The following is a 12,177-nucleotide window of genomic DNA, read 5'->3' as shown; positions in this document are numbered from 1 at the left end:
AACCAAATCGATGTTTGCTTCATGAAGATGTTCAATCTTCAGGAAGCTCTCAACAAGCCGCTCTTGCGCACTATCCGAGAAGATCGGATTAAAGCAATGCTTTCCGTACAGGGCGGATTACCTGTAGCAGGGGATTCAAGTACCCCTAGCACGAGTCCTAAGGCGTTGGTTTTACAGCCAGAGCCCAAAGGAAAAGATGTTGTTAAGGGGTCACACCCTGAATCAACATGTCAACCCTCCACCTCTGGGGTAAAAGAGGAAGAGATCAATCTTAGGCCCATGACAGGCCAAGTTAAGGTTGATACTAATTTTATTGATATTTCTCCTTCTTGGCAGATGTATCAAGACAGGTGGGAGAAACTTCTCACGAGAAGGGGCATTAATCCGGGAAATTGCCGGGTTGATGTTGCAGGAAAATATCCAAGAGTTTGGATGACCCCAGGAGCCAATCCAAACGACGTCAAGGAATGGTATGAGTTTGGGGCTTTGGCCTCAGTTTATACCACCTCTCCAGCCTTCAACGAAATCAAGGGTCTACCCAAATGGATCCAAAGAACGGTGTTTGAAGCCTGGGAGAACAACGAGTCCCTTAAACGGGGAGATGTTCTGGAACTATACTTCTTCAGCGCAGCACCAGAACCTGTTGGAAAAGGAGTCCATGAAGCTTTCCACTTCATCAAGCTTCGGAGACCAGATACGGGAGCCTTGAACCGGATCAAAGTTCCTGAATTTCAAGCCGCAATCGTCTCAACATTTACGGAGGATCAAATCTCCACGAGACGAGCATGGGGGCTATGGGTCTGTCTCACAGAGATGGACAAAATGAAGTCCAGATTCAAATTCTTTTAGAGTTCAGATCTGGGAACGTTCCTGGTTAACATAATGACAGGAACAACAACTCAGTTTGCCGAAAAATCTTTCGAGAATAAAAGGCAAACGATATGGGGAAACAGGATAGCGGGGAGCAAGGAGACTCGTCGCAAATTTTGCAATATGGCTCATCTGAGCCATTGGATCGAGAGAGTCTGCGACCAATGTTCGTTGCAGAAGGAGCCAGAATTCGGCAAAGGTTTTTTCCCGAAACCTGACAGAAGGAGGTTCCGGTCTGATGAACACGACGAGCGTCAGACTCCAAAGGGAAGAACCCCTCGGGCACCAAAAAAGTAAGGTGGCCGACAAAGCAGAGTGAATCATGTGATTCACAACAAGGATCGCACCCACAAAAGAAACGACAAAAGTGGGTGGAATGACAGGAGGACCACTCACCAAACGCTCCAAGACAAACGTGAGTGGAAGGAAAAGCAGCCGGCCCCTACCAAGCATTATCACAAAGCGATAAAGCAAGGGTCCAGCACCATGTGATGACACCAACAAGTGTCGGCAATAATGGCCAACAAAAGAAGGTGGCTGTCAATGTCAAGCAAGCTGGCCACGAAGAAAGAATCCAAGGCCAACAACCGAGCAATAATAGAGGGATTCAGAGCTCTATATAAACCCAAGTGCTGGAGAGAAGAAGATCATCCGAAAATCACAACACATTTTCACACACCACTTCCTCTCTCTAGAAAATTATCTTTGTAATTTTAATTCTTTAGTTTTCAAAGTTTTTCGTTTTAGTTTTAGTTCCTTTTTAATTTTATGTACACAAGTATTAGCTACTATGAGTAGCTAAACAAGTTTGTCTCCTCCCTTGGGGAGTATTTTATGAAATAAATTAAATTTTATATAATTCCTCTATAAACGCTTAGTTTTGTCCAACTATTCCGGTTTAGTAAAAATATTTTCTTTTCATTTTTCAACAAAAATATTTGACGTCGAGACACAGTGAAGGAGGGAAACTGATTCCTGAAGGTGACCATTCGGCGAAAGCCGGAACACAGTGAAGGAAGAAGGTTGCAACCATCACTTGCGAGTGGGTGGTTGGACGAAGGCCGAGGAGGCAAGAAGTCCGTAAAACGCGATAAAAGCTCCGGAAGGTGACCAGTCGACGAAAGGTATACTGTTGATTTATGTTTTGAATTATTTCGAAGTTGTACGGAAGCATGTTGGGCCTGATTTTGTCTTAATAGAATTTTGATAATTTGAACATGAAATGGTTTTAGGATGGATTTGTTGAGGATTGGTTGAAGGGTAGTTTTGTCATTAATTATGAATTGAGTATGGTTGATATGTGTTTTGTGAAAGTGGGTATTTTTGATAGATAAGTTATGAAGGTGGGTATTTTAAATTTTGACCCTAAAATATTTACTCCTTTTTTCACTGTGTATCCCACTATAAGTGATACAAATTTTTTGAAAATGCGTATTAAATAGAATGTGTAAATCGATTAAAGGTGGTAAGAAATTTTTTCGAGGGTTATTTTTTGTTATTTATTGAACAAACCACTTATAGCGCTGGCCGCTGGATAATCTAAAATAAAATAAAAGTTACTTTTAGTGAGAGGGGGGGTATTATTTAATAATTACTTCATTCGCACAATTTAATAAGCCATTTTTTGTATTTGGACATCTAATTTTAATAAAATACTTCGTAAAATGAAAAATCAATACATAATAGGTTTTTACCTATTTTTTGTATTTGGATATAAATTGTCATACTTGAGTATCAAGTTGTAAAAGATATCACATACTATAATTGTTTTTATAATTTAAACTCGATGTTAAGATTGTGAATATTGTTGAAACATAAAAATTGTAATATATGTTTAAAGAAAAATATAATATCAAATCATATAGTATTATTTGGACAATTATCCTAATTTTTCTTTTACCAAGTTCGCAAAAAAAAACTATAATTTTATAAATCAAACAATTTCCTATATATATAATTTTTTTGATAGGGATATATATCTATATATATATAATATTTTTAGATGCAATAAAAATTATATTATAATAAAATAAGAAAGATGAAAGAAAAAAATATTTTATTTTGAAACTTCTAACTTCTAACTTTTTTTTATTTTAAATCTATTATTTATATATTAAATTAAAATTTTTATTACGAATCTTTAATTTGATATGTATATTAAATATTTTATCATTTACCAAAGTGCATATATTTTAGGGAAAAAACAAAAAGATAAAAAAAATAAAATTTTAATTATTTATGAAAATTTTCTATGTTTGAATTCGGAATCTTCATGTTGAGAAAGAGAGAGAATTATTATTAAAAATATAAAACTAAATGATAAATTAATACTAAAGCGATGAGATGAAGAAATGCTGAAAAATATGATACCTAATCTTACAACATTTTCACAAATTCGGCCTTCATTTAGAAATCTCATATAGCCTATGTTGTTTCTGGACTCGCGTGAAAAATATCATCCTATAATAGATTTAACTTTTAAGCACGCACAATGGTAGAATTCAAACTACAACACAATTTCAACATAAAAAAGTCCATTTCTATTTGCTAAATAATAAAATGGAGATCTGTAGTTCCGAATTTGGTCAGTGGTATACCTTCCAAATTTCCCATAAATCAAGCAGTTTCATCCAGAAATGGGTAGTCGGTATAGCCTAAAACAGGATCAGGTATGTAGAAAGTATTCCTATCATATTTGTTTAAAGGAGCATTCACCTCAAACCTCTTAGGCAGGTCAGGATTAGCCAAGAACAGCCGGCCAAAAGCGACCAGATCAGCACGATCCTCGGCCACGGCCTTGTTCCCGTCTTCCCTATCGTAGCCACCCGCGACAATGAAGGTCCCCTTAAATGCCTGTCTCATCGGGACAAGGCTGTGCGGGCACTCGGATTTCTCTCCCACGGTTTTCATCCTCGGCTCGACCATGTGGCAGTAAAGAAGCTCGTACCTGCTCAAGGTCTCGGCTAGATAAAGGCCAAGGGCATTAGGGTTAGAGTCCCCGGACTCCATATAGTTTGCGAAGGGAGAGAGCCGGATCCCAACTCTGTCCGCTCCTATCTCGGCTGTCACAGCTTCGATGATCTCACGAGCAAAACGACACCGGTTCACTAGAGACCCTCCGTACTGATCTGTCCGGTCGTTCACGTTGTCTTTCAAGAACTGGTCTATGAGATAGCCGTGAGCACCGTGAACCTCGATTCCATCAAAACCTGATGACGGGAGAAAGAGCGAGTTGGAGAAGATTTAAGGTGAAAACGAGCGTATGTTCGTGTGTGCGATCACTGAGTGGCTTACCAGCTTCCATAGCATTCCTTGCAGCAAGTCTGAAGTCATTGACAATCTGTGGGATTTCTTCTGTTGTCAGGCGACGTGGAGGCGAGAATTGCGCAACATCCACGCCGTTAGCTCGGATCTGCGGGGTTAGTTCTTTGTCCGTGGATGATATCGGAGCTTGCCCGTTTGGCTGAAACCCTGAACGAAGCAACCAATCAGTAAAGAAGGATTGAAACGAACAAATTGATAACTTGACAACAAGGGCTAATGGCCGGAAATAACACAATGTTCATTTGAATTTGCAATTTTCACACGAACTTTAAAACATTGCAATTACAAACACTCAAACTACGTTGTTTTGAAATTAGGACATCCCCATTTTTTTACAGCACTCAAACTACGTTGTTTCATTGGTAAAAACGAGTGTAGTGGTAGTTGAACATTATGTTATATTGTTATTCCTGTAAACAACCCTAATAACAAACAACGGTGAAGACGCAGCATTCTTCACTGTGATGTAACATAGATGAATGACTCTTCACGATCAAGCAAGATGCGACGAATCATAACAAAAATCGAGGTAATACCTGTGTTTGAAACCCTGCCTACATGCCAGATCTGGCAAAAGAAGACCGCACCCTTGGCATGAACTGCGTCTACAATAGGTTTCCACGCCTCAACTTGTTCCTTTGTCCAGATTCCCGGAGTGTGAGGGTATCTTCAAGAGCAAATGTTCATGTTAACGAAGAATTAGAACGAGACAGGGTTCCACAATTTTCATCCTTAGAATTCATAATGCTTAAAACAAGTAGCTTCCATCAACTTACCCCTGTGCAGTATCAGAAACTCCGGTTGCTTCGCTCACGAGAAAACCCCCTTTGTTGGCTCTCTGAGAGTAATACAATACAGCATGGGGCTGAGGTACATTGTTGAATGACCTCTGCCTCGTAAGTGGCGCCAGAACAATTCTGTCAAAAATAGAATGATACTATTAGGAAGCTCAAGCTACACGCTACATGAAAGCAAAGCAGAGACAGCAGTAACTTTGAAATAAACATATATTGGGAAACAATCAACAAGAACATAGACTAGTTTATATTTCAAAGAGGTTTCATTTTTGAAGAGTGATATTGGGAGGTATGCCAACCCTATGATCGCTTTCATGCTATGTAGAAATTACTCGTGTGCAGCGATGATCGCCCTCCAACTGCAAAGGAGAATCGAAATCCAGCAGAAAAAGAGTAAACGCCCAAGCACCTAACGAGGATTAAAGCAAAACCACTCGGACTAAGCTAAAGCAACGATTTTATATTGATCACATCGAGGAATGCCTTCTTCTTAGCAGAAGGAAACACGACTTACACTGCTAACTGCAAAAATAAGGGGAAAATTCAGATTCTAAGGCATTGGTTTCCGAATTGCAACTCTTTGTTGGATCAAGAATACTTTCAGACAACATATTGTGTTAACGAGCTAAAAATTCTATATTAGTCGCAAATATTATGATGATATTATGGATCAAGACAATGCAGATACGAGCTTCAGACATCTAAACCACCTCCAAAGCTGCATTAGCCATGAATCTCATGATATGAAAGAACTCAACAGAGCCCGGGCCTGATCTTGAGACGACTTTTCGCCTGAGCCAACTTAAATCTGCATTAGTTCCTAATTTTTTAAACTCAGTAAACAATTTATTGTGATCTATGACAAGGACAAGACGATGAGAAACATACATTTGGTTATGATACAAATCCACATGCAAAAATGAGTAAGATAGCAAAGAGTCCATTTCTTTGTAAAACCTCAATGAGTAATTCAATACCGATTTTCTTTGTAAATCTGCTCGAATGCAATAGTCTGCAAACTACACATGTGAGATAAACGCACTACCTAGAAGGCACCCTGAGATTCCAACTCAATGACATTTCATTACAAGAGACGATCAACCACACTAACTAGCCCAGCATGTATAGTTACACAATACCATTTTTCTTTGTTAATCAGCTCTTATGCAATAGTCTGCAAACTACACACAGAGAGACATATTGCACTACCTAGAAGGCACATTAGTGAGATTCGAAGACACATGGTGTGAGGAGAGGGCTTAAGCCTCCACCAAGCCTTTTTTTTTTTCCTTCTTTTATAGGATCTTCAAATTTATCTGAATTTTGTGCAAATTGTTATGCAAAAGCCCTTATTAATGAGCCTAATCTCCTGAAAATACATCGAACAAAATTTAGAAAGCAAAGCCCTAACGAAAGTTTTTCTCTGGTTGGCGCCGAGTCCACTAACTTGCCAACCATGAGCAATTCAAGACCACATGGGATATCTCAAAAACAACTCGGTAATTCTTATGTAAAATAAAATTTACTCTAGTTAGGGAAAACATCAAATAAATAAAAAATGATGAATTAAATTACCTATGAGAGAGCTGAAATTTTCCCATTTTGTATGGTGTGAGAAGTGGGATTTGCGGCTTATCTTCAGCTGTGCTTCCCATGTTTTTGCAGATCAATAATGGCGGACTCTCTCTTTGAGAATTGAAAAGAATCGAAAATGAAGTCGTGGATGTCGAAGTGCCCATCAACTGCATTTGATTCTGTATTTATGGAGGTTGAAAACGTAAAGATTTTGGAGAAAATATGACAATGTAATTAGTCATGGGAGTCTGCTGATTCGATGCTGACGGCAGCAATCTACATTGAATTCGCCGAAGCTATACATGTTAGTATACTCACTCTGGGGGCTGCTTCGTATGATAGTAATTTGTGGCTGTTATTTGAAGTGGAGAATTTAATTTGAATATAGTTGCATGGTTGAATACTCCCTCCGTCCCACCAAGCATGACACGGAGGGGAGCAATGAGATTTGAACTCGATACCTCACTGTTCACATATAGGAGATCGCATCGTTTGGTGTCCCCTTGAGGACATGTCCATATGTGATAGATACCTATAAAATATTAATATCTAATATGTTAATATCACACATTATTTCATACCACACAGTAGACGAGCCTTAATTATCTTTTATCAAAAAGTTCATCATTTTGAATTTAACTAATAGTGCCAAATCAAAATACCTTGTCCACATATATGAGGCCGAGAATATTAGATAAATTTTAGTCCTCCGTCCCAACTTAAATGGTGCGTATTTCTTTTTGAGCCGACACAATTAAAATGGTGTGTTTCTATTTTTGATAATAATTTTACACTACAAACAATGTGGCCTCACACACGTTTACACATTTTTACACTATAATTTTATTCTCCTTAAATTTGGTGTAAAAAAAAAGTGCACCATTTAAATTGGGACGGAGGGAGAATTAAATTTGAATACATTCTAATAAAATTTATATGTGTATTTTTAGTAGAATAAAATTATCTTTTAGATAAAGTATCAGCTACCCCATTTATGAGAAAATGCGTATATGTTCTTTAGTTGAGAAAATGCGTATCTTAATCAATGCTATTTGCAAAATGGGAAATTCTTGTAGTGCCCTCACTTGAATTATTATGCAACTTATACACTTGCACAATATTTCTACCCTTCTATAAGAAATTAGTGCGTTGATTCGTGCATCGCGAACACGACAGAACATAAAAAATAAATGACATATTTAAATAAATAAATATTACTAATATTAAATATAATTAAAATATAAATAAATGAAAAATATGTTTCAAAAATAAATAATTCATATCAATTACTCAATACTCGAATTTAAAAACGTAAATTTTCAACTCTGCATAAAGTGTAATGATACTATTCGTTATTAAATAATTTTAAATCATTTGATAATGAAAATTATTATTATTATTATTACACGTCATAATAAATAAATATTTTCATACACAAATATAAATAAAAAATTCTAAAATTTTAATGAAAAGATAGAGAAAATGAAATATTTTAAATTCATTTTTGATGATTTTTATAAATATGATCTTGTCACTAATTTAAATTTAAGATATATTAAATTCATTTTTGATGATTTTTATAAATATGATCTTGTCACTAATTTAAATTTAAGATATATATATATATATATATTGAGTATTTTTTTCATAAATTAAATTTGATAATATTTAAAAAAGAATTAAAATTATAAAAAAAAGGAAAGAGATAAAAATAGTGAAAAATTTGATGAGAGAAGAGAGGGAAAAAAAGAGGGAAAATATTAAGAGTCTTATACGTTTAATTAAAAACTTTTGTAGCATAAAATTAACCGTCGAAATTAAAACATGATAATCGGTGGACCGTAGAGACGTGCGTTGATTGGATACAATGCAACTATACAAGAAGAATGATACATCGAATGTAGACGTTTGCTTAGTTTTGGGACCATCCATCGTGCTTACGTAACACATGACAATATTTGTGTCAATTATTTGAGATAATTAACTAGGGTTAATTGCCCCTAAATACATTACTTTTTCCCATTTTTTGAAATTGCACATCACCTTTAAAATCCGCCTCATAATACATAGTCTTTCTTTTTCTTCTGGAATTGCACATGGTCAGTCAACCACCAACCGAAAAAATGATGTGGATGTCGGGAAAAAAAAATTAATTGATGTGGCAGTCATGTAGAATTTTTTTTTTTTTTGCTATTAAATTCGAATTTTTAGGATATAGAATTAAGGCATTAATTTCTCAAATCCTCAATTTTCCTCTAAATTCCCTAGTTTTACAACTTCCCCATTCGCAACAAATTATCGAACGGACGGATATTTATCGGCTTGCGCCGAACCCGATGGTTGGCCTCCTGACATCATTGATCGCAACCTTCCCACACTAGATCCCACGAAAACAGCAATTTCCCATCGCCCCTTCAGTTCTACCATAATGAACAACACGACAACAATAAATGCATTTAAACCAACCAAAAATGGATTATATCAACTAAGTTTTCAGCACAGTAGGCCCTAGATAAAGAAAGCAACTCACACCAAAAGCATAATGAATAATTCAAATTGCCGGCTTGTTCGGTTTAATTGAGTTTGTGGAATCTATGCAAATTAGCAGTTGATGTTAGGGGAAAGATCGCAATCTAAGTTAAATCAACGGCGACACGTCGTCTCCCTGCCTGGTTCGTCCCGTGCGCCAGAGCCTTGGTCGCTGGTTCGTCGCGTACGCCGGAGCCTTCGTCGCTGGTTCGTGTTGATGTAATCGCTAAAGCAAGTGTAATCGCTGGAGCTGGAGCCTTTCTTGGTGTTGGTGTAATCGCTGGAGCTAGGGCAATGTGGAGCAAATCGCTGGACGCTAGGGAAATTGTGGAGCAGATCGAAATTCAAGTCTGGACGTTAGGACAATTGTAAAAAGTGGGAAATTGTAAAACTAGAGAATTTAGGGGAAAATTGGAGATTTGAGAAATTAATGCCTTAATTCTATATTCTGAAAATTCGAATTTAATAACAAAAAAAAGAAATTATAATTTCCTACATAGCTGCCACATCAATTAAATTTTTTTCGGCGTGTATGTGTGGCGTTTTCGTCATCTACGTCATTTTTTCGGTTGGTGGTTGGCTGACCATGTGCAATTCCAGAAGAAAAAAAAAAGGTTATGTATTATGAGACGAATTTTAAATGTGATCTGCAATTCCAGAAAATGGGGAAATGTAATGTATTTAGGGACAATTACCCCTAAAACATAACTATTAAAAAGCTAACTGGGAATTAGAAATTTAGAATAGGCCATATTTGAAAGTAGATTTACTTAATTGGGGTAATTGCCCCTAAATAGCGTCGAGCCAAATAGTATCTTGCTTAAGCTTGACTCGTTTAGTTAATCGAGGTGTTTGTTTAATTATCGATCGAGTCGAATACAATGTCGGGCCTAATTGAACTTTTTAAATTTAAATTTTTATTTAAAAGTTTAGTTATCTATATATATATAATATAAAAGATGAGTTTTTTCCCTCCAAATTTTCTCTCACCTCTCTTTTTTTCCCTCCAAAATTTATTCCTTCTTTTTTTTTCTATTTTAATTTTTCAAAAAATCGATATCTTCGATTAATGAAAAACTATTCAATATGAATGTTAAATAAAGATTATGATAATATCTTTAATTCGATGTAAAAGTTATAAAAAAATAAATTTAAAATGAATAAGTTATGATAATTTAAAGTCTCGTAATTAATTTTTTTTCGTTTTCACTTATATCAAATGTTGAACATTATACTTTTTTTTCCTTTTTTGTTTTTGTTTGTCGGTGATAAAAGTAAGTAGATGCCATTTCAAAAAAATTTACATGGTTGTTTAATTATAATTGTTTTAAATTTAATTTTTTTAAATTATAGCAGCTTTTTATGCAATTAAGGAGAAGGAAATTGAATTAATTTTAATATGAATTTGTAAATAAAAAATTTGTTAAATAACTAAAAATTATAATTTAAAATATTATATTGATTTATTTAATTATGTATATGAATTATTTATTTATTTATATAAACATATTTGTTGTTATATTTCCCTTTTTATATTATTCGTACTTTTCCATTTTTGGACTTTTTAAGAGCCCAACATTGTTATATTAAATGATTACTATTCAATTTGTTATATTGATGGTTAAGTGTTATTTGCTCAAAATGCAATTGAATTAATTTATCTTATGTGTTAATATATAAGAATACCCACTTTTATATAGTAAAAATAAATTTTACCCACTAATATAAAAACTTTAAAAAAATACCCACATTTACCATTTTACCCTTACATATAAAAATTTTACAAATACCCATTGTTCACTGGTTGTGAATTCAACTCGAATTCACAACTGAATTCAAGTATTGGTTGTAAATTCGCGTGAATTCACAACCAACATTATTTCGAGTTGTGAATTCACAACCGATAAAACTTAAATTCACAACCAACACTATTTCAAGTTGTGAATTCACAACCAATAAAACTTGAATTCACAATCAACACTATTTCAATTGTGAATTAACAACCAACGCCGATAATTCAGTTGTGAATTCATAAACCTGGTTGTGAATTCAAGAACATTTGTACAAAATTGCGTGATTTTCATCAATTTCTTCGTTATTTGTATTTTTTTTTTCGATTAAATTCAAATTGAATATAACTAAAGTCTACATCCCAATCATTCTCATCATCAACAATCAACTCTCCCCCAATTCTCCCTCTCTCTCACAATCGAAAATTAGGTTTTAATTAAATTGAAATTAGGTTTTAATTTAGAAATTCAATCGGTTATGGATACTGATTATCAGAGGGAGTTGGAGGGGAAGGCAACGCACGACCCTACCGCAGCAAGGCGGCGCCGCGGGTGGTGGCAGGGCTGCTGATCGTCGTCCACCGCTTCCTCTCCGGCGGACTTGGCTAGGCAGCTCCAGATCTGAAATTCCAATTTACAGATCTCTAGATTCGATATCACGACAACCGCGAGCAGCATCTTCACCGCTACCTCCGCCGCCTGCAGCAGGTGAATTTTCGCAAAGAGAGAGAGAGAGAAATCGGCGTCGGCTGATATCGAAGAACCGGAGACGGCTGATGCGCCACCGCCGGGGTCGGTGGCGCTGCTGCCGGCCTCGACGTGGGCGGTGGGCGTGGGAGCATGCGGCGGCGCCGCTTGGAAGAGAGAGAGCCAGAGAAAGAGAGAGCGTGTAGAGAGAGGGAGAGGAAAATGAGAGAAGAGAGAAGACTAGGGTTTGCCCATTTATATAGAAGGGTAATTTAGTCATTTAACACAAAAAGTAGGTATTTTTTTAAATTTTTATTTGAGTGGGTAAAATTTATTTTTGCTATATAAAAGTGGCTATTTTCAAAATCCACTCTTAATTTATTTTGCTTGATAATCTATAAATTTAATTATTATTGTTATTATTATATGTATTTAAATAGTTATTATACAATGATCATTTAATTTAATATTATACTCATTAAGCTTATAATAATGTTACTATACATTATTTTAGATTAAAATAAATTTTTTTATTACCAATTAATTGTTATTGACAGGTGTAGAAATGTGGACAGAATAACGACGAGAATGTAGGAACCGAGGCA

The 12,177-nt window shown here is 35.5% G+C and overlaps 1 protein-coding gene across 3 annotated transcripts; it reads right to left on the bottom strand.

Annotated features, from left to right (window-relative positions):
• Nucleotides 1-3,316: 3,316 nt before the first annotated feature.
• On the bottom strand, nt 3,317-6,931 carry LOC131010261 (12-oxophytodienoate reductase 2-like). Of its 3 annotated transcripts, XM_057937709.1 has the most exons (7): nt 6,567-6,866; nt 5,702-5,783; nt 5,324-5,400; nt 4,971-5,111; nt 4,731-4,861; nt 4,165-4,341; nt 3,317-4,079 (listed from the first exon to the last, which is right to left on the bottom strand). In XM_057937709.1, exons 1-7 carry the CDS (start codon nt 6,737-6,739, stop codon nt 3,487-3,489), a joined length of 1,374 nt encoding a protein of 457 aa, XP_057793692.1. In that variant the 5' UTR covers nt 6,740-6,866; the 3' UTR covers nt 3,317-3,486. The 3 variants fall into 3 exon arrangements, with proteins under 3 accessions (XP_057793692.1, XP_057793691.1, XP_057793690.1); XM_057937708.1 differs by having other exon boundaries at nt 5,291-5,513; nt 5,702-6,858; XM_057937707.1 differs by lacking the exons at nt 5,324-5,400; nt 5,702-5,783 and having other exon boundaries at nt 6,567-6,931.
• Between the last annotated feature and the right edge of the window lie 5,246 nt (nt 6,932-12,177).

Source organism: Salvia miltiorrhiza, chromosome 2 (genome assembly GCF_028751815.1).
Source record: "Salvia miltiorrhiza cultivar Shanhuang (shh) chromosome 2, IMPLAD_Smil_shh, whole genome shotgun sequence".
NCBI classification, from domain to species: domain Eukaryota; kingdom Viridiplantae; phylum Streptophyta; class Magnoliopsida; order Lamiales; family Lamiaceae; genus Salvia; species Salvia miltiorrhiza.
This window is presented reverse-complemented; position numbering and strand designations above follow the sequence as displayed.